General features: G+C 36.8%; 2 protein-coding genes across 7 annotated transcripts in view; one reads left to right on the forward strand and one right to left on the reverse strand.

The window, feature by feature from the left end:
* Positions 1-9,841, forward strand: part of LOC112049413 (cAMP and cAMP-inhibited cGMP 3',5'-cyclic phosphodiesterase 10A) — a 61,888-nt gene extending 52,047 nt beyond the window's left edge. For 3 of the 6 annotated variants that reach the window (XM_052885196.1, XM_052885197.1, XM_052885195.1), the window contains 14 exons: positions 1,065-1,163; positions 1,616-1,818; positions 2,252-2,425; positions 2,997-3,145; positions 3,598-3,767; positions 4,337-4,470; positions 4,537-4,655; positions 4,897-5,134; positions 5,586-5,741; positions 5,816-5,917; positions 6,592-6,669; positions 7,642-7,740; positions 8,430-8,599; positions 9,341-9,517. In XM_052885196.1, coding sequence (XP_052741156.1) covers positions 1,065-1,163; positions 1,616-1,818; positions 2,252-2,425; positions 2,997-3,145; positions 3,598-3,767; positions 4,337-4,470; positions 4,537-4,655; positions 4,897-5,134; positions 5,586-5,741; positions 5,816-5,917; positions 6,592-6,669; positions 7,642-7,740; positions 8,430-8,599; positions 9,341-9,461 — 2,012 coding nt within the window. In that variant the 3' untranslated portion in view covers positions 9,462-9,517. Of the gene's footprint in view, positions 1-17; positions 498-1,064; positions 1,164-1,615; positions 1,819-2,251; positions 2,426-2,996; positions 3,146-3,597; positions 3,768-4,336; positions 4,471-4,536; positions 4,656-4,896; positions 5,135-5,585; positions 5,742-5,815; positions 5,918-6,591; positions 6,670-7,641; positions 7,741-8,429; positions 8,600-9,340 lie in introns of those variants that run through there. The other 3 variants (XM_024087285.2, XM_052885193.1, XM_052885194.1) reach the window with 3 other exon arrangements.
* A 137-nt stretch (positions 9,842-9,978) lies between these two features.
* LOC112049399 (sorting nexin-12) lies at positions 9,979-22,929 on the reverse strand. Its single transcript, XM_024087270.2, has 4 exons — positions 22,586-22,929; positions 22,320-22,415; positions 19,574-19,676; positions 9,979-13,776 (listed from the first exon to the last, which is right to left on the reverse strand). The coding sequence occupies exons 1-4, from the start codon at positions 22,754-22,756 to the stop codon at positions 13,649-13,651; spliced, it is 498 nt and encodes a 165-aa protein (XP_023943038.1). The 5' UTR covers positions 22,757-22,929; the 3' UTR covers positions 9,979-13,648.
* Between the last annotated feature and the right edge of the window lie 330 nt (positions 22,930-23,259).

Here is a 23,259-nt window from a genome sequence, read left to right on the forward strand (position 1 = left end):
TAACGGAAATGAGGTTTTATAATTTCAAAAAGTTACATAAATTAGTGTCAAAGTTGTGTCAGATTATTATGAGATTATCTTTTATTAAAGTTAGTTATTTATTAAAATAAAATAACATAGCTTTAAATTTATACAGAGGTTTAACTTTATAGTTACGAGTCTGTATACAGTAGAAATGACTGACCCGGTTCCACGGAGCGCCAAGTCCATTAAGAGCAGACTAGACACCATACACCAAAGCTTTGATCCATCCAAACAAAGTCTATTCAAAGTCCAATCACATTTCTTAGTAGCGTCGAACAAACTCGACAAAGTTACCCGAAGAGTGATAGCACCGTACGCGCAAATAGAGAGGAAAGGTCTGAAGAAGAAAGAGTTAAAAGAGGGACCGTATTTGGATATCAATAGGTTTAACGTGTTTCTAGAGGAAACTGTTGATCTAGACGCTTTGCTGTTTGAGACTGCTAATGTTTTGAAAACTGTTACTAACAGTTGTGGTAAGTATTTATCATTGCTATTACCTATGCATCCAATTTTGGACATAGGTCCATAGGCGTATTTAGGCGTATTTTATTTATCTATATAACATAAATAATCCTAATAAACCTAGATACGCCAATGCATAGGTCTTGTCTCTCTTGTTGTAGAGGTCAACTGTGTCTCTTACTGGCTTATGCCTTCTACCCTCAGATAGCCGTCGTCTATATCTGTTACCCAGAGGGTTTACTAGCTCTCTGTCTATACTAGCTTCGCTTACTTTGTGACTTCGACTACATGACGATGTGTGTATATTAAAGTCATTCTCGATGTGCACTGTTTACCAACAAACAGATTAAAAAATATAAGACCACCCTGGAAGTATACCTACCCTTCCAAACAAAAATCGGTCTTTCAAAAAAACTTTTTAAAATCGGTCCACAAATGACGGAAATATCGCTGGACATACATAAAAAAAAACATACAACCTCCTCCTTTTTGGAGGATATATCATCTTATCTTTTTCTCTTCACTTCATGCATTCTAAGTCTGCGAAGTCAAAATCCTTAACAAATTGTTTATTCCAGGTGTTTTCGTTTATATTGTAAACAAGCTGAAGAATGAGATAGTACTGATGACTCAAAACACGCACAATCCCAATCGTCATGAAGTCAACATACCCATAGGTTGGTGGAAACTGCAATAAGTTATATATATTATAAATAAAGTATCAGGTACTGCTACAATTTATTTTATTAAACTATATAATTTTCAAAGATACAGTACAATTAATATTGGTTCTAAGTGATAACGCCTGTTCAAAAATAATAGCAATTGGGCACCTATTATGCCACAGAAATCTTATACTAGGCGTTACTTAAAAAATAAACTAGGCGTATATAGGTATACTAGGCATTACTAAAAAAAGGTCACCACCGACGACGCTTATCGTAAAAAAATACTTATTTTAATTTGGTAATTTCAAATATAAACACCTCAAAAGTAAAAGGGAAAAATATAAAATACAGATTTGCAATTTTTAGTAGGCATCAGTACAAATTAATTTCAATAATGGCGTTTAGATGGTAAACTTCCCCGGGTCAGCTAAGGTAGAGTGATAACAAACTTACTTTTTCAGAGGAAGGAAAAATAGTAGCAGCACACGTAGCAGCAACCAAGGAGTACTTGCTTATACCGGATGTGCAACGCGACCACCGCTTCGCCGAGGGTCTGCGGTGGATCGACGCGAAGGTCGCGCTCTGCATGCCCGTGGTGAAACCTGACGGGGACTGTTACGCGGTGCTCGAACTGTACCGGACACGTGCCGAGCCATATGATAATGTGAGTTAACTACATATTTAAAGATAAAACGCCTGGTAAACTTGTGTAAACTTGGCAAATGTGTTGATGGCAATTTTAGATAGATACAGATGCCCTGCCAGCATTGCCCCGTTGATCACTGTACCAATGGGGCAATAACCACTGGGTTAGCGTATGTGACTTCGAATCATGATACCCTTGCATTTGAGTACTGGATCAGGCTATGTGCTGATGATGCAAATTAAAAACAATCAAAGTAATTCCAGGCCTTAGCTTAGTTAATAAGAAAATAAGACGTTTTGTAAGAGTCCTAGGGACATGACTACATAGGAATAAAAGCCAGCTAGGTGAAGTAACCAGGATAGTTTTTATTCAGTACAGGGGGCAGTACGGGGGTAAAAAGAAAATGAAGGTACGACGTCTATTAGTTCCTGAGCTGTATGCTGGTTTTCAGAATGCACTGTATACAGTGGTGAGTGTAGCGTGCTGGGCTGGTGCGGCTGTGCACCAGGCTCAAGAGCGGGTCACTCTTCAACGAACCGCGCATCTCAACCAGGAGCTGCGGACGTTGCTGCAGAACTACTTCTGTGACCTAGCCTCCATTGATACCATGCTTACGGATATGCTGGTGAAATTTATTATTTTAATTATTATTTTAGACAAATCTTTTACTATTGGATTTAAGACTTGTGTTATTTATGCACAGCATTGTTGATTATCCACTGAAAGTGCTGTACTGGCGCTCAAGCAAACTGTGAGATATGGACAGGAAATTTCCAATCTGTGCGATTGTTTTTTTGATAGCATTTAATCTTGTTTATTATGAGAAATTGTGTATAAAATTAGAAAGCCTAAATATTGGTAAGTATATTGAAATTTTAGTACAGTTCAGAAACAAAATAAACAAGCAGTGTCAATTGGTGTCTATTCGGACGATGACTTGCTGGGTTATGTAGTTAGAAAACGTGAATTAACATATCTATTTAATGTCTACAATAGTCAGCTGACTGAAGAACTGTGTAGTGGATACAGTAAAATCGGATGCTTAATTTTTTTTCGCGCGCACTCGTCCCTATACAGTACGTAAATAAGCGATCTTAAATATGACGAGTATTATTTTATAGTCGAGGCGTGAAAGCTTAACAAACAGACAAATTCAGCTGCGTACTTATAATGTTTATTAGGATTATTTATTGTAGGCAGTAGTGAAGTCGTTTATAGGTGCCATGCGCAGCAGCTTCTACATACTGGACCGCGACCACGTTGGTGACCATGTGTTGGCCGACATGTGGGACGACGGCTGGACCAGCGAGAAGTCTAACATACCAAAGAAGAAAATCAAAGTCAAGTTAGTATTGACGAAAAAAGTTTTATAAGCGACCGCCAACATATGAGTAACATGACGCTAAGTTTAATAATGAGTAATGTTTGATTCTGTAACGATTACTATCTGATGTTAATGATAATGACCGGGGCTGACAGTTTAAAATTTTGTTCATGGCGTTGGGGACCAAACTTGTAACAAACTTTCCAACTCTAGCTAAACTAGCTGTGCAATGTTTATCAACAAATAAATTAAAAACGAAGGTAGAAAGCGCTTGGAATTTTATACCTAATTTATTTTAAAGATATTAGACTCGGTTAAGACGTAGCTCTCTAATGGTGAAAGAATTTTTAAAATTGGTGAAGTAAATTATGAGTTAAATCGTACAAACATCAAAACAGCCCGCTTTAATATTAGTTCAGACAAATATTTGATAATTTGTGCTTGTTAGAGGTTAAGGTTAAAAATATTTTCAGTTTAAGTCTAGAGCCTACTCCGGCAGAACTAGTCGCGAAAACAGGCACATCTCTGAACGTTTGTGATGCTTACAAAGACCCTCGATTCTCAAAAGAGATAGACCCCACTACCGGCACGGTTGTCCGATCCTGCCTGGTCTCCCCCATTTTGGATAAGACTGGCGTTATTGGTAAGATTAATTTTTTTCAATAACACGACAATTAGTACGACAATAATACTATCGCAGTAAAAGCCGTGATGGCCCAGTAAATAATAAGCCTATGCCTCCGATCCCGGAGGGCGTAGATTGAAACCAGTCCGGGGCATGCACCTCCAACTTTTCAGTTATGTGCATTTTAAGAAAATAAATGTCTCGTGTCTATAACGATGAAGGGAAAACATCGTGAGGAAACCTGTATACCTGAGAATTTTCTTAATTCTCTACGTGTGTGAAATCTGCCAATCCGTATAAGACCAGTGTGGTGGACTATTGGCCTAATCGCTCTCATTCTGAGAAGAGACTCGTGCTCAGAAGTGAGCCGAATATGAGTTGATAAAGATGAAACCACTGGATTTGGACTTCTCTCCAAAAAGCCTATTACAGTAGCTGATCCATTGGCTGTTGTGATGATGATAACGAATTCAACTTCTTATTTTAACTCTGCTAAAATGTCGGACGTAGCAATCATGATAAAATTTATTTTCTAAATAGCATAAGGCTGCTGGCATTGTAATTTTTAAGATTTTGTTACCTTGCAGGTATAGTCCAATTGACTAATAAGACAAACGCACAACCGTTTAATGCAGAAGACGAGAAAATATTTGAAGTATTTACAAGTTACTGCTCACTGATCGTGCACTTTTATAACATGCAGCAGAAAAAGAAATATTATGTGCGTAAAAAAGGCATTTTCGAAAAGTCATTTAATATATCGATATAAAAACCTTATTTTTTTCAGGAAAACCTCAACAAAGTTTACAGTGATTTAATGAATTTACATTTATCTCCATGTAGACACGATATGGATGAAATTATGGAAACGAATGGAGTCATTTTGCCGCCAAATAATTTTAAAAGGTACATAATATCATCATCCTCATCTATACATACCGTTTCAATCACCTGCCATACTTAATGCTTATAGTATAACTCTTTTAGTATTTTTATGAGAGGTAATGTTTCTTTTCATTAATAATAAGATAGATAGATATTATTTTATATTATATTATATTAGATAGTTTGAAATATTTTCCTTTCTTTCCTTGTACAGTAAATCTATACAGGAGTACACTTTAATCAATTAAAAATATAACTTTAGCTACGACTACCACATAAGCGAAGGCAGCAAAGAAGACATGCCAGGTCTCATCTGCTACATGTTTGTGGATATATTTGCGGACAAAAACTTCGAGAGGCAGAACTTGGCGGACTTCACTCTGACCATCCTACAATGCTACAGAAACAACCCGTACCATAACGCCGAGCATGCCTTTTGTTTCACTCATACGCTCTATTTGATATTGGCCAGTAATTCTGGATATTTTGACTTCGTTGAAGTAAGAACGATTTTGAATTTGGATATATTTACTTACGTAATTCAAATTAAGTGTGTTTTAATGTCCTGGGACGGGTTATCAGGTATTGAGTATTACCTATTTCTTAAAAAAATAATCCCAGCGCAAGTGTGTACTTCATTATTCTTTCAAGTTACAACCACTTTGGCTGTTTCATCGATCTTTACTAATATCATAAGAAGAAAAGATTTGATAGCTAGTTTGTTGCATTAAAACTGACTTGAAACTACTAGTCCGAATGGAAAATTTCTTTCACCAATCGAAAATTACATTATTATTAATGAGTAAAGTAGATTATATTTTATCCCTGTATTCCCAAAGTAATGTGAACTACACGCATGAAACCGCAGGGTTCTGCTAGATGCTAGATTAGCTATTATAAAAACATAAATTAGACTCATTATGATTAATCTAAAATACCATTTATTTTCAGACAGCTGCTTTAATGATAGCAGGGTTGTGCCATGACCTAGACCACCCTGGGTTCAACAATAACTTTCTGGCTTTGTGCAAACATCCTCTGTCACAAATGTACAAATCATCTATGCTAGAATATCATCACTACTTCTTGGCGAAAAAGATCATCGAGGTAACATTTCGTCCTTGGAATTAAACTTTTTAAGTCCTAAAAATGTCTATTAAAATACTGTTGGTTGTATTCAGGATAAGAATTTACTCAGCAAGCTATCTATAGCTGATCGTGACCGAATATTGCAAGAGATTAAATACAACATTCTTTGCACAGACCTCGCAGTATATTTTCAGGTAAGTATAGACTCCGTCAAGTAAGTTGAGCCAAAATGACAGTTATCTGCGCAGGTCAATTATAAACTAGAGTGTTAGACGCATCATCCGTGATTGACCGGTAGATTAACGATATCAAATAGTTGAAAATTTCGTACGTCGCTGACACGAACATGTGTTACTTAAATTTACGAAAACCGGAATAAACAAAAGATTACGCATCCTACACATCACAACTTAGTAACACCTGATGACATTTATTTCGTATAAAAATACTAAATTTTAAACAATTAGTTACATTGGTATGCATTATGGCTTAATTTTGTAACTCGGTGTTAACAATTACTTTTAATTTAAATAAAATAAAACAATAAAAGCGCCTGCCTTAAAAACACAGCAATGCAACTAAAGAAATTTTTTGCTAAAAAGGCGCAAAGGAGGTACTAAACTATTACTTTAATACATTATTATTATAGTAGGTAATCATTTTGTACCTTCCCAGCATTACATAAACATTATGCGATTTTCGATACTATTACAACAGTAGAGTAGGTGCGCCTGCCTAAAATTTAAATGCGTTTAAATGTACTTAGAACATTTAAACTTTGTAGTTTGTTGTTAAAACCTAGATATATTATACTCTTTGGTTTGTTGGGCAATCACTACACTATATTATTATATTTTTCATGCTTCAGATAAGAGCTCAGCTTACGCCAATTTTGACTGAACGTGCTTTCGACTGGACCAACAGCTGCCATCGTCGACTTTTAAAGGTAGGTAACATTTATTTTATAGGTAAGTAAGGTACAAAGGGTGCTTAATTTATCTTCAGACCTTCGTGTTCGTGAAGAAAAAGTTTACGACAATTGTCTCGCGGGTGTCCGATAGTAAGTACCTACTCGTATCTATAATCTATAATAATATTATAAAGAGGAAAACTTTGTTTGTATGTTTGTTTGTTTGTTTGTTGCATTGTAATGAATAGGCTCAAAAACTACTGGACCGATTTTAAAAATTCTTTCACCATTCGAAAGCTACATTATCCACAAGTAACATACGCTTAATTTTATTTTGAAAAAAAATAGGGTTCCGTAAGATATTTGGGTTTTTCGGACACAAGGTGTAAAAAATCAACCAGAAAAGTAGGGTAGGGGTAGGTAGGGGTAGGGTAGGGGTAGGATAGGGGTAGTTGAAAGTTTACATCGAGTTTCACGCGGACGAAGTCGCGGGCGCCGGCTAGTTATTTATAAAAGCTAAACCTATTTATGTTTGACAGGGTCATACAGGCTCTTATTGGCTCGCTACACTATGCCCCTAGTGCTGCTCTTCGACCACACTACCTTTCTGCCTCTTTTCCTCGCTACTTCCCATGTCAGTCGTAATGTCTGTGGCAGACCTATAATTAATTCTATAATATACCTATCATGATTTTGATGTAGGTACCTATCTGTCGGTGAAGTTCCAGGAACAGTCTTATTACCTAGGACATCAGGTGGAAAGGCGCAGCACAGACGGCCTTCGTGGCGCATTGGTTTTACAAGGTGGAGGTCCTGGGTTCAAACCACGGCTGGGCCGGTTTTTTTTAATTGGTCCAGGTCTGGCTGGTGGGAGGCTTCGGCCGTGGCCAGTTTCCACCCTACCGGAGTACAAACCGAAAGAAGTGTGAAAACAGGACAAGGCAGTGTGATATTCCTGCGCTTACTTACTTTCGGTTCACTTATTTTTTGATTTTCGTTTTGTTTCAGGGCATTTTGATGACAACCAGCGATTTATCCGGCTGTTGTAAACCATTTGGAGTATCCAAAACAATCGCCGAAGATGTTTATGAAGAGTTCTATAATCAAGTACGTCCGTTACACCTATTTGTTACATCAATTGTATTCGATACCTAACGTAAGGCCCATAAAATTGCATTCGGGCCCCACCAGGCGATAATTGGAAAGGGTTGCTTTACGACGCAATTAAGGGTCTGGCAACTGGAGACACTATTTCTTATATCTCGTAGAAAATTGCAAAAAATTACATTTTATACTCTTGACAATTGAGGAATCTACCTACTAGCTTCCAAAATCGCCCCCATGACCCAATCTCAGAACCGTGCAGACTACTTTAGTATTTTAGTCGAGTATGAACAACGTTTTGGCAAGTCGTTTAGTCGTCTACTCGACTAAAATGCTAAAGTATCTATCTACCTAGTCTGAACTAGGCCTCATTCTCTGTTCTTCTCCAAGTGATTTGCTGTTCATTATGTTTTATTTATTCAATAAATGCAACAGTCCAGCAGTAGGTACTTAATGTCTTTTCTTTTACCTCGGGACTCCATAAACTCACTAACACTTGGCTCTATTTTTATTCTTCGTACTCGTACCGCCATACGACGACAGCGGAGGTTTTGGGCGGAGCATCGCCTGATGAGACCCGAAGGCTGAAATAAAGATAGAGGACGGAACGACTCTCTAAGGGCGTCTCTTATGGAACTCGGACCTCGGTGTAGAACGCCATTCCGTAGGGGGTAACCGTGACCTGTTCCCAGGGGGACAAGGAGCGCGCGCTGGGCTACACGCCGCTCAGCATGATGGACCGGCGCCGCAGCGTCAACCAGCCGGCCGAGCAGATCCAGTTCCTGTCCGTGGTGGTGCTGCCGTGCGTCATGCTGCTGCAGAACCTGTTCCCCAACACCAGCCCGCTCACCGACAACTGCAGGTATCCCCCGCACACCTCCCTCCCACCCGCACTCGTCTCTAGCGTCTGACTATAGTCGATACTAGCGGACGCCCGCGACTTCATCCGCGTGAAAGGCGATGTAAACTTTCAACTACTCCTACCCTACCTATTAATGCCCGAAATTAATAATCAATCCTAATCCGTTTTTTCCTATCTAAGATTGATATATCAATCCATTTCTTATATAAAGCATACCAATAAGCTATCCTCGGATAGAGTTTGCAGTCTTAAAAATCAATCTATCATTGGGAGGACGGATCATAGATTAGAGATGGCCTCTGTGTGAAAATGTCAACAATCTAAGATTGATTTAAATCTTTGATTGGAGATACATTAATAATTTCAGGCGTAAGGCTGCACACGCGGCGGAAGTTTAAAAAATGGAGTAACTTCTCCGGTTTTTCCAACATTTCCCTTCACTGCTCTGCTCCTATTGATCGTAGCATGATGAAAAGTATACTTACTATAACCTGCCCAGATATGAAGAATAATTGTACCAAGTTTCGTTAAAATCCGTCGAGTAGTTTTTGTTTCTATAACGAACACACAGACAGATAGACAGACAAAAATTTTACTGATTGCATTTTTGGCCTCAGTATCGATCACTAATCACCCCGTGATAGTTATTTTGGAAATATATTTCATGTACTAAATTGACCTCTCTACAAATTTATTATACATGTATTTAGATATAGGTAGATGTATTTATCGACCTTTTAGAAAAACGCAAGAACAATGGCACGAGGAAATAGAAATGCGCGGACAAAAGTTGTGGAGACTGGACGACTCTATGCAGACGACCGGACGAAATCGCACCGGGAACAAACTTGACAGCGAGTAGACGTTGTGTTTTATTTCATAAATAAATATTTTATTGAAAAAAAAAAGGATTTTAAATTATTTTTTTAAAGCAAACGTTATTTGTTACACTCTTAAATACGTACGAGTACTTATGACACCTTATACCTAAATTAAATATTAATTTTTTTAAGTCTGGCATGTTAGTTATTAACACTTCCATGATATGCGGGCGATGGGGGGAAAGACTGCGCGTGTGAAATCGTGTGTACGGAGCATTCAGTCGTGGGGTTTTCATTCATCGCTACACGCCTCCCAGCCCGCGCGGACCATCGGGATTGTTACGAACGAAGTTGCCAAGTTATAGACAGATTTTAAAAATTCTTTCATGAATGGATAAGTTACACACTGGAGCTATTGTTTCCAAAAACGTGCATGGCCCGAACCGGATTCGAACCTATACCCTCCGGAATCGGAGGCCGTTTCCACTAGGCTATCACGGCTTATACACACGTTTTGAGTAGTTATTTTTAATTATTAAAAAATAATTAATACACACCTTTTGATTTTACTGTTTTTATTTAGGAATATTTATTACTTGGATAGTGATAATGTAACACCGGCCTGAGTCATCAGTTCATATTTTATTAAACTCTGCACATTATTGCTAATAACTCCACCCCGGTTCCATATAAAATAAAACTAAAACTAATTTACATCTATATTATAGACTTTTAACATCAGTTGTTTTGCATCGCAACACATTTTTTTTATTTTATAATATGGCAACTTTATACTTGGTAAATATAATAGATTCTAGAACGTGCTATAGACAATACAAACACCTGTCATATATTAGTAAGCTCCAAATATTGACCTCTAGAGTTTCTAACTTGATTAGGACGAGGCATTATTTGCGAAAGTTGATTTAAATTTTGATAAATAAATAAACACTTCAAAATAAAATAACTTTACCAAGTATAACTGCCATAATTTTATTATCATTTCATAATTCTGTGTAGAGCATCTTATAACACTACCCACTGAGTAATAATAATAATAATTAATTTATTACATTAATACACAATAAATACACTCGATATAATTTTAAAACTTAAGGATGAATAAAACAATGAGATTTATACGTATAACATACACGTTAGCATAGACTAAAGACAAAGAAGCACACACGTCGAGTTTAGAACTCCTTTTTCAAAATGTTTGTTAAAAAGATGGGACGGCGCCCTATTATTAAAAACTTCTTTTATGCCGAATAATAATATAAATAATATTATAAGCAGCGACACCTGCGCGAGAAATCTACAGTTCGTTTCACTCTTGAATTTGATTGAACGCGATTCACGATAATAGTGCGTATTATGAACGTCATACAGGAGACGGTCACCGTACCCCTGCTATCTGAATAACACGCACGCATTCAAGCGCACGGATTCGCTGGATGCGGGCGGCTCAGGATCGTGATGTTAGGAAGTCCCTACAAAAGGCCTATGTCCTGCAGTGGACGTCTATCGGCTGATATGATGACTAATGACAGAGAGCGAGTGATGTGTTATATTTGTTTCCATCTCTGCATAAGAACTATGTAAATTATTTCCACTTGCGCTAGTTTTGGTTTTTTGAAGGAATGTGATGGATGCTTTCCATCTGTCTATTTACTTCTCTGTCTACTGTAAGATCTTTAACTTCAGTCATTCCAGAAGCACTGTGTGAGTATGTTGTGTTAGGTAAAAGTCATAAAGACCCCTACTCATATAACTTGGTATAAAATGTGTAGCTCCGGTTTACATAGTGAATTACAAGTGTGATAAACGAAACTTTTTACATACAATATTAAAAAAAAAAAACATTGTCCATAGATTAAGTCGTCATGACAGGTTCATTGTCAAAGATACCGTGTTCGTTCTTAGAATTTTTAATCAACTTTCAAAATGGAGGATGTATGTTTTTTGTGAAAGTCTCATTTCTCACAGAAAAAAAAGTTTCGCTTCCTCAAATATTCATGACAACAAATGATATTATAATATTAACAAATGATATTTTAATATCAAATGATATTAAATATGTAACATGGAATTTATTTATTGCAACAAAAATATTTAAAATGGCAAAGATTAAAAAAGATCATTATTATGAATGAACAATCATATTATTATAACAGATTATTAATATTGCTTAATTTTAAAACATAAGATCTATTTGCTTAGAAATAGCCATAAATAAAATAGAGCATTATGATTTTATAAATTAATTTTCTCATAAATTATTGTGGGCATATTTGTATACACTTTTGGCCATTTCTAAACAAATGAAATAATAACTTCCTTAGCTTCTTTGTTCTAAAAAACATTTTAGTTACCATAGACTACTTTTTTATTTACTTTATGGCAGGTGGTGATTATTTTTAGTTTTTTTTTTTTTAATTTTTCCTTTATTTGTATGGAATGGAGTGCAAAAATTTTGCGATTGTGATTTTTTTATTGAAAAATATTGTTTATCTTGCCTTTTTTATTCCATTTTTCTTTACGGAATTATTATAACTTGGCACGATCTTTGAAACGATTCTCTTACAATCAGTCGCGAAATAAATTCTAATTATATTTTAGCCACTATAGTATGGACTACATCGTAAACTCCAAATTCCATGCAATTTTGCAAGGTCATTGATTAAAAAGTGAAGACATATTGTACCCATTATTGAAGGATTATGATAGTAATAAGGCAACACTGAATGAAGTATTCAGTGTGCACTTACAAAATGGGATTTAACTGAACGTGAAGATAAAAAATATTTGGAAATTAAAATTAAGGAAGAACCCATAGTATTTATAGTAAAAAGTTAATTACAATGTCCGGGACCAACGGCTTAACATACTCTCCGAGGCAACAAGGTTGTAGGTAAAACCTACTAACTAACCCAACTTGGGATTGTAAATTTTCATTGAGATTTTCTAGGAAGTTAGAACTAACTTCAGATCGTAATTTTTTTTGAGAATTTCTCGGTAGATAGAAAAGCTCAATATTTCATAGCTTGACCCAGGATACGAAACCAGCTGGCCTATTCATTAATTTGGTCTTTATTAACAACATAGTATAACCCTTCTTGCAGTCGGGTAAAAATAAACACCAAATCAAATGTCATCTACCTATTGTATGATATCGACCAGTAGGCACTGGATGACATTTGTTACCTACATAGATATGTCAATTAACATACGTCAAAGTTAGTGAATAAGCCTGCTGGACTAATCGACACCATCATTGTGTGTGTTAATAAAAGAAATATAAGTCGCTAGTCGCGTCCACTAGTAAATAAATAAATACAAGTAATTTATCAAATTGTTAGAGCGATGTCCCATTATAGTATGCGCATTATCATCTGAGTCGTCCGGTCATAAAAGTCAAAAAAGATAGGAATGTGCAGCGCGCCTACCTGCGCACCCTAATTATCGATAAACGGCTACCTGCGCACGTGCTAATGATGAGTCAATAATGATTTGGACGATTCTGATTGGTCGGTTTCTAATGTAATTGCATTGCGTATTTTTTTTGCTATAAATGTGTTTACTGCAATTAAATAAATACATTCATGTGTTACTCGTTGCGCACTATGGATACTAATATATAATAAATTTGGCAGAAGACGAAGATTCTGATGATGAAGACTCAGATGAAGATTAATTTTATTTAGTTAATAATTATATAATATGAAATATGTATTATATTAAATCAAATATTGTTAATTTTTTTAATTTTGTGAACAAGATACGATAATAAACTTTACTTATCGATAATATGTCTTTCATTGTTACACCCTTCACTAGACGGCTCCATAAGACCCATAAGTGCAAGCGAGATAGATATAGAGAAATGATTTATGGCCCTAAGACTCAGTTGTTAATGCTATTAGTATAGGCGTTGCCTTTCCAACGTCTTGCACTGCGACGTCGTGCGTCAACGCAACTCAAGTTAGCATACAATGTGTTGATCCGTTGCGACGACGCAACGTATTGCACAAATGAGACACAATTTGCACAATTTATCCTATACCTAGTCGATTCGATTACAGTCGAGAAGAGAATCGTTTTAGAGTACAGTCGAGAAGAGAATTGTTTTAGAGTACAGTCGAGTAGAGAATCGCTTTAGAGTACAGTCGAGTAGAGAATCGTTTTAGATCAGCCATATGTCTCGTTAGCAGTGGTTGCGGGTGGGTTATGTGTTCCGTATCTTGCCGGGCACGTAGCTCTTGTCTATGGTGGGGTCCTGCAGGAACATGTGCAGGCAACGCTCGTTCTGCGCCAGGGGGTGGCCGGCGATTTTGTTTATGAACACTTCCAGTCCTGGAAATTTAAAAAAAAAAATACGAAATTAGAAACATACTGGAAGGACCCTAACTCATTATCAACCTATATTCAGCTTACTGCTGAGCTCGAGTCTCCTCTCAGAATGAAAGGGGTTAGGCCAATAGTCCACCACGCAGGCCCAATGCGAATTGGCAGACTTCACACATGTGGAGAATTGAAAAAAATCTCTGTTATGCAGGTTTCCTGACGATGTTTTTCCTTCACCGTTTGAGACACGTGATATTTATTTTCTTAAAATGCACACAACTGAAAAGTTGGAGGTGCATGCCCCGGACCAGATCGTACCCACACCCTTCGGAATCGGAGGCAGAGGTCATATCCACTGGGCTATCACGGCTCACTTTCACGGCGACTCGTCTTATCTGTACTAATATAATAAAGTTTGTGGTATTATATATAATCTCTGGATCTACTGAACCGATTCTTATACCACTAGAAAGCCACGTTATTTGTGAGTGTCTCAGGCTATACTTTATCCCTGTATTCTCACAGGACCGGGAACTACGTAGGTGAAACCGCGGGGTGTCGGCTAGTATAGTGATAATTACAAAGTCCAAAAATGTTCAAACCCGCCTACTATCATTGGAGCAGCATGGTGGTTAAAATCCATAACAACCCTCTCCTAAAACAGTGGGTCATTAAAATGGTAATGATGATGATACTCCGCCAGATGACATATGTACTACGTCACATATGTATCGCGCATTGATAGTAAATGACGTGTATCACAAGTGAGTCACTCGGTATGTATCTACAGAGTACAGACAAAAGTGTTCGTGACTCACAAAAGGGAAAATCGGACAACCAATAAAAATATTAGCGCATTGAACCTTGAATTGAACAAATATTGGAAACAGATTAATTTTAACAGCTCATTCTATAAAAAAATAAATACACTTTGTATTTTTATATCACCCTAATATTTATAAAGTCTGTTATACTTTCACATTGTAACTACTTAACCAATAAGGTTGTATGAATGGAGATAAATCCTAATATATAAATGGGAAAAGTCACGAAATCTCGAAAACCCACTTGACGTACAAAGATGAAATTTGGTAGAGAGGTAGTTTATAGTCAGTAGACGTCAACTAAGAATGGATTTTGCAAGAGGGCCGGATTATGGAGCGGAGCGGAGAGAGTCCAAGGGCGGACGGGGCGGACGAAGTCGCAGGCGTCCGCTAGTTACCTATAATCTGGATTAACACACTGATTTTTTATCCCAGATAAAGTCATGGAACCACGGCATATGTCAAAAATTTACTTTCATGTAGTAAGCTTGAAGCAGATCATACATAAGGAAAAAAGGTAGGCGTTATAATTAGGGATTTCCACGCGGACAAAACCGCGGTCGTTCGCTAGGTAATTATATATGGGTAATTCAGTTAAAAAATGTAAATATTTATATGTAAATGTGCCCCGCCCATTGCCTCTTCAGCTTCGCGACACGTTGAGCTATGTCGGTGACTTTGGTTCTTCAGCGGATCTCCTCATTTCTGATTCGATCACGCAGAGATACTCCTAACATAGCTCGTTCCGTCGCCCGCTGTGTGACTCTGAGCCTTTTTATGAGGCCCATAGTTCGAAGAACCGATGGACGTTAGTGTCCCAAGGTTCTGGAATGGCGACCCCGCACTAGAAAGCGCAGTATTGGTCGACCCCCCACAGTCGCAGGGATTCGCTGGATGCAGGTGGCTCAGTATCGTGATGTTTGGAAGTCCCTACAAAAGGCCTATGTCCTGCAGTGGACGTCCATCAGCTGATGTGATGATGATGATGTAAATACACAACAAAAAATACAAGCTAGCTAATTGTGATTGATTATTATGATCATATCTCATGGGGAGTGTAGATTTGTATTGCAACCTAAAAGTGTGTAGATGAGGAATATTTTCAGAAAATTAACCACCACCCCTTGGTGATGAGGCTGACTGAGTCAGACCAACCAGACTCTTACTGTTGAGCTATCGAGGCTATAAATGTCTTGTTTTAAAGATCAATGCACTATGTAATCTAAAGAGGAAAGATTTGATTGTATGTTTGTTTGAAATGAATAGGCTCTCAAACTACTGAACCGATTTGAAAAAATATTTCACTGTTGGGAAGCTTATCCAGAGTGATATAGGTTATATTTTAGCCCCATATTCCCACAGAAACGGGAAACATGCAGGTGAAACCGCGTGGAGTCTGCTAGTTAGCTAAAATAGTGATTTTGTGTATACTACAAGTATATTACTTATAGCCTTCAACTGTTTTTACGTTCTTATAATACATACAGTTATGTGGTTAATTCATAAGTCATTAACAGTTTTTTTATGCTAGAAGCAGCAAAAATGTTTTGTTCTGCGACTCAAGTATGGAATTCTGCACGCGAATTTTAAGATTTCATGTAAGTACTCTTGAGCATCATGAGGGATCCAAAAGCATGAGAGGGAAATAAATTTGCTGCCTTGCACAACACAAAAAGGCATTTCATCTCTCATCATTTACAACCCATATTCGGCTCACTGTTGAGCACGAGCCTCCTCTCAGAATGAGAGGGGCTACTGACCAAATGTGGAGGGGCTACACTCACATAGTACAGTATAGTTTTAGTTTTACATCTCTAATACTATAAAAAACTTTTACTAACAGCTTTACTCAACTCGTCTTATCTGTACTAATATAATAAAGTTTGTGGTATTATATATAATCTCTGGATCTACTGAACCGATTCTTATACCACTAGAAAGCCACGTTATTTGTGAGTGTCTCAGGCTATACTTTATCCCTGTATTCTCACAGGACCGGGAACTACGTAGGTGAAACCGCGGGGTGTCGGCTAGTATAGTGATAATTACAAAGTCCAAAAATGTTCAAACCCGCCTACTATCATTGGAGCAGCATGGTGGTTAAAATCCATAACAACCCTCTCCTAAAACAGTGGGTCATTAAAATGGTAATGATGATGATACTCCGCCAGATGACATATGTACTACGTCACATATGTATCGCGCATTGATAGTAAATGACGTGTATCACAAGTGAGTCACTCGGTATGTATCTACAGAGTACAGACAAAAGTGTTCGTGACTCACAAAAGGGAAAATCGGACAACCAATAAAAATATTAGCGCATTGAACCTTGAATTGAACAAATATTGGAAACAGATTAATTTTAACAGCTCATTCTATAAAAAAATAAATACACTTTGTATTTTTATATCACCCTAATATTTATAAAGTCTGTTATACTTTCACATTGTAACTACTTAACCAATAAGGTTGTATGAATGGAGATAAATCCTAATATATAAATGGGAAAAGTCACGAAATCTCGAAAACCCACTTGACGTACAAAGATGAAATTTGGTAGAGAGGTAGTTTATAGTCAGTAGACGTCAACTAAGAATGGATTTTGCAAGAGGGCCGGATTATGGAGCGGAGCGGAGAGAGTCCAAGGGCGGACGGGGCGGACGAAGTCGCAGGCGTCCGCTAGTTACCTATAATCTGGATTAACACACTGATTTTTTATCCCAGATAAAGTCATGGAACCACGGCATATGTCAAAAATTTACTTTCATGTAGTAAGCTTGAAGCAGATCATACATAAGGAAAAAAGGTAGGCGTTATAATTAGGGATTTCCACGCGGACAAAACCGCGGTCGTTCGCTAGGTAATTATATATGGGTAATTCAGTTAAAAAATGTAAATATTTATATGTAAATGTGCCCCGCCCATTGCCTCTTCAGCTTCGCGACACGTTGAGCTATGTCGGTGACTTTGGTTCTTCAGCGGATCTCCTCATTTCTGATTCGATCACGCAGAGATACTCCTAACATAGCTCGTTCCGTCGCCCGCTGTGTGACTCTGAGCCTTTTTATGAGGCCCATAGTTCGAAGAACCGATGGACGTTAGTGTCCCAAGGTTCTGGAATGGCGACCCCGCACTAGAAAGCGCAGTATTGGTCGACCCCCCACAGTCGCAGGGATTCGCTGGATGCAGGTGGCTCAGTATCGTGATGTTTGGAAGTCCCTACAAAAGGCCTATGTCCTGCAGTGGACGTCCATCAGCTGATGTGATGATGATGATGTAAATACACAACAAAAAATACAAGCTAGCTAATTGTGATTGATTATTATGATCATATCTCATGGGGAGTGTAGATTTGTATTGCAACCTAAAAGTGTGTAGATGAGGAATATTTTCAGAAAATTAACCACCACCCCTTGGTGATGAGGCTGACTGAGTCAGACCAACCAGACTCTTACTGTTGAGCTATCGAGGCTATAAATGTCTTGTTTTAAAGATCAATGCACTATGTAATCTAAAGAGGAAAGATTTGATTGTATGTTTGTTTGAAATGAATAGGCTCTCAAACTACTGAACCGATTTGAAAAAATATTTCACTGTTGGGAAGCTTATCCAGAGTGATATAGGTTATATTTTAGCCCCATATTCCCACAGAAACGGGAAACATGCAGGTGAAACCGCGTGGAGTCTGCTAGTTAGCTAAAATAGTGATTTTGTGTATACTACAAGTATATTACTTATAGCCTTCAACTGTTTTTACGTTCTTATAATACATACAGTTATGTGGTTAATTCATAAGTCATTAACAGTTTTTTTATGCTAGAAGCAGCAAAAATGTTTTGTTCTGCGACTCAAGTATGGAATTCTGCACGCGAATTTTAAGATTTCATGTAAGTACTCTTGAGCATCATGAGGGATCCAAAAGCATGAGAGGGAAATAAATTTGCTGCCTTGCACAACACAAAAAGGCATTTCATCTCTCATCATTTACAACCCATATTCGGCTCACTGTTGAGCACGAGCCTCCTCTCAGAATGAGAGGGGCTACTGACCAAATGTGGAGGGGCTACACTCACATAGTACAGTATAGTTTTAGTTTTACATCTCTAATACTATAAAAAACTTTTACTAACAGCTTTACTCAACAAATTGTAAGGTTTTAATAACATAAATGTATTAGCATTAACATAATATTTATGATTGGATTAAGTATTCAATAAATGTAAACATGTACTACACACAAGGTAGACTAGCAAGTATAATACATACCACTTTACTTGAATCATGCATTTTTTAGTAATACACATTACTGACTAACTAGTTTTACACAGAGTATAAATAGTTAAAGTTTATATCTTTAAATGTTGTGTTGTTCAGGGCTGCCACTCAGCTAAGTGCCTGTCTGAGGATATGATTTCTCATATAAGTAATTCTCGCTTAATACTTGGACTATGCACATTGCACTTAGTTTGAAGGGGGCACATTGGGGTCCCAAGGTTCTGGAATGGTGACCCCACACTAGAAAACACAGTCTTGGTCGACCCCCCACCAGGTGGACTTGCGACATCAAGTGAGTCACAGGGATTCCCTGGATGCAAGCAGCTTAGGATTGTGATGTTTGGAAGTCCCTACAAAAGGCCTATGTCCTTCTGTGGACGTTCATTGGCTGATATGATGATGATGACTTTGACTATTGAATATTTGAACCTGTTAACTTCCAAAGCCACAATGATATATGAATGAATACCATAACACTATGGTTGCCTAAATGCCTACTATACTTATCTATGGTAATTTAGCAACATTTATTACTATATTCTATTTTGCACCAAAATCCAAATGTTCCTATGAAGTTTACTCATTAAGTCATTAACTTACAAGAATATTTCAAGTAATTTTTTAGTCTCAAGTATCGAATAGATTTACGATGGTATACAAAGAAGAATCAGTCAACAAACTGAATAAAGTTTGAAATAATTTACCTTTTCTACGGTCTTCAATGAATTCTTCTTCAAAAATGCCATCATCCCCTCTAAATGGTAGCTGTCTCTTTAACGCTTTACCAGGTAGGGGTGGTACTACTATCTGAAATAAAATTACTTATTTTAACATCCAAACTAATATATTGTGAATATATGCAAAAGTAAGTCTGTTAGTCTGTTACCTTTTCAAAGGTAAACCCTTTATGATGAATTTAGGTACACTGATAAACAGTACCTTGGATCAGAACATATAGCCCAAGAGCCCACGACAGCCAGACCTTCGTTATTTTATAAAAGTTGAAAGTTTCTCTGTAGATGTCTCCTGTACAGGTAAGAACGACCAGCGACTATAAAGTTTGGGTTGTGGTTACCTGGGCAGGTAACAGGTAGTAAAGGTGTATAAAATAGTACTTGAAATTCGTTAAAGTATAAAGCTCAATTTTTTAATATTTCCTTCGGGATAACTTTAAAAATCTCGTCATCCATTGCCGGACACTTATGACAGTTGCTACCCCCTGCCAGACACCCCTAAACTTTAATAAATTATAATTATACTTTCGTTATAGTATAAAAGCTAAATTTTATATATGTTACTTGGGGACTTATAAAAAGATGTTACCCCAATAGCCGGACAGTTTTCGTGGTTTTTACATCTTGCCAGACACATCGAAAGTCCACTATAGGTGCGAGCGCGAATGCTTAGTCGATTACTATTTTTAGTGAAATAGGTGATTTTGTAAATATTATGTTTATGTTAAATTTTTTTCATTAATAATATATAAGAATTAAGGAAAACAAACAGCAATAGTCATACAACTAAAATATAGATTGTACTCGTAGAGAGAACGCCAATAAATCTAATTAGAATGCGCCATCTAGTGATCACGGTATATAACTTTTTTAACTGAAATGAGAGTTGCGTATCTATCTCAATATATATTGTATCATCTATGGATGGTGCGCAGTAAAAGAACGCACTCGACTAAGCGCTCTATCTCACTCGCACCTACTTGAACAGTTGTTACCCCGCACTCGCACCTATAGTGGACTTTCGATGTGTCTGGCAAGATGTAAAAACCACGAAAACTGTCCGGCTATTGGGGTAACATCTTTTTATAAGTCCCCAAGTAACATATATAAAATTTAGCTTTTATACTATAACGAAAGTATAATTATAATTTATTAAAGTTTAGGGGTGTCTGGCAGGGGGTAGCAACTGTCATAAGTGTCCGGCAATGGATGACGAGATTTTTAAAATTATCCCGAAGGAAATATTAAAAAATTGAGCTTTATACTTTAACGAATTTCAAGTACTATTTTATACACCTTTACTACCTGTTACCTGCCCAGGTAACCACAACCCAAACTTTATAGTCGCTGGTCATTCTTACCTGTACAGGAGACATCTACAGAGAAACTTACAACTTTTATAAAATAACGAAGGTCTGGCTGTCGTGGGCTCTTGCTCTAATAGGTCATAGGCTACTTTTATAGTCTAGAACTATAGAAAAAGATTTGTGAAAAAAGTATTTCACAAAAACAGAGTTGCAGCTTTCTGTTACTCTGTAATAAATATTTGCTGTCTCATTGATCAACTAGTTAGCCTAACTAAAAAAAAAATAATTGAAGTAATGTCATATTGTTACATGATACATGTTAAATTGTCTACTTGCACAATGTAAAATTAAAGCTTAACAAACCAATATAAAGTAGCACTAAATTACTCTTTCATAAGGAAGAGACTCCAATAAGACTAATATGTATTCTAAAAGATAATGAGATCATTTATCTACATATCTCTCACATTTGTTTTAAAGCCCACATAAAGAGAGAGAGATATATCATGTATGTTATTTATTTAACTTGGCCAGGTAAAAAGACCAGGAAGTTTATTGGACAAAAGAAAAATCTATAGACAAAATTATCTTGCATTCTTGGTAATAAAGATTTTATGATTCACTTAGGCTAGAGTAATTAGAATGTTTCTACAATAAAAAACACTAATCATATATTATTTTAACAAGCAAATGTTTTTGTTATTCAAGGTTTTGAAACTTCCTTATGGTAAACCACTTTTCCTCATGAGAAACATTTCAAATGCAATGCTTAGTTTTGATAAGGAAAACTGTTACACCAAAAATAGGAAGAGATATTTATTCAATAATTTAATTAATCACCAGTTATTCATTCGTTTGTAATGATTCTCTTCACTGAAAATAAGGTTAAAATTTTAAATCAGATAGATTTCAATTTAGTGGGATATTTTCCAATATATGGTTGTCAAACTGTTTACATATTTAGATAAGTAAAATAAATATGTACCAAAACATCAAAAATATTAATTTGAGTTATTGATCAATTATTAAAATTGGTATAGTATGCAACAAAGTCCAATCAGAACATGACGCTTATGGATACATAAAATATGGAACTATATCTCAGGAGGGCCATAATAGCTACAGTTTGGAGTTTGGCAATTTCAGAGCAGATGTTTGTCACATACTATAAAACCATTGAGTTATAATGTTTATGCCTTTATGCCATGTCAGGAGAATAGTGACACAAAAAGATTATCACAGATATGAAACTCCTGTTTATCAAAAACATTTTGGTAACAAAATTATCCACAGGAGTGAATCAATAATATGTTAACAACATTATTTTGAACGCTGATTATTCGGCAGTAATAACGGCATATGTTTTATTCAAGTGATAACGCAACAATTCGCCCTATCAGTGCACTCACCTTGCTATCTCTCTCCAATTCGTTTCTGAGCCATTCAAAATCACTGTACCGCCTTCTCACGCTCGACTCTTTTACTTTGAACACTGGCAAATTGGTCTGCAAGCAGGAAGCAGTATTTATGAGCTATTATCAAACAATCGACGCTTGGGCTAGTGATATGGCACGAGATCCGCCCACCACAAAAACTAATAGCTACACATCGATGTAGCGTGACCGTTTAATCCAATTATCCCTTTAAGGCACTGACGGCATCCTGCCTTACTTACCCTCATGCGAACTTCGTAATCGGTATAACGTTTTTTCCCAACACCCATCGTCACAGGGTTCACCACGTCGATCTCCAGGAAGTTCGCCGGCGCCGCGTACGCGTCGTCCAGAGTTTGTTTTTTAACATTTAAGCGCCTTGTAGCGTCGGCTGTTGTGTCCTCAGCCATCATATCTCTTTTATAAAACAAACAATCGCGAACTTAATTTAAAGACGGTACAGTAATCAAAAGCAAAGCAAATGAATTTGACAAATTGACATCTATGGCATTTTGACGTTTAGAATTTGATACATAGTTTTACGATGCGTTCAATTAAAGACGGCTCTCGGCATTGAGTGCTTGTCATAGAGTAGTATAATACATTGGTGCTTGTGCTGCTCGGATCGGAGGAGTTGAACTAGTCTGTGGTTCAGTGTTGCACCTATTTAACTGATAAGCTTCTACCATTTTAGTAATTACATACCTACCTACTCAACAATTTAAGCCCGGGCAATTTAACACCTAAAAATACCTAAAATATGTATAAAGTTACATTCCCATACGGCTAAAATTAAGTAAAATCGTTTAACATGAATAAAAATAAAATTTAAAAAGTCCTCATCAGTCAGGCACATGGATTTTTTTTACGATTTTTAGTAAGTCTTTTCATAAAATAAACTCAGACAAAAATTGTA

This window comes from Bicyclus anynana, chromosome 13 (assembly GCF_947172395.1).
Source record: "Bicyclus anynana chromosome 13, ilBicAnyn1.1, whole genome shotgun sequence".
NCBI lineage: Eukaryota > Metazoa > Arthropoda > Insecta > Lepidoptera > Nymphalidae > Bicyclus > Bicyclus anynana.

Coding starts and splice junctions, on each gene's coding strand:
- LOC112049399 (XM_024087270.2), bottom strand. CDS start 22,756: ATGATGGCTGAGGACACAACAGCCGACGCTACAAGGCGCTTAAATGTT. Junction 22,416..22,585: donor ATTACGAAGTTCGCATGAGG/GTAAGTAAGGCA, acceptor TCCTGCTTGCAG/ACCAATTTGCCAGTGTTCAA. Junction 13,777..19,573: donor CATTGAAGACCGTAGAAAAG/GTAAATTATTTC, acceptor TTAAATTTCCAG/GACTGGAAGTGTTCATAAAC.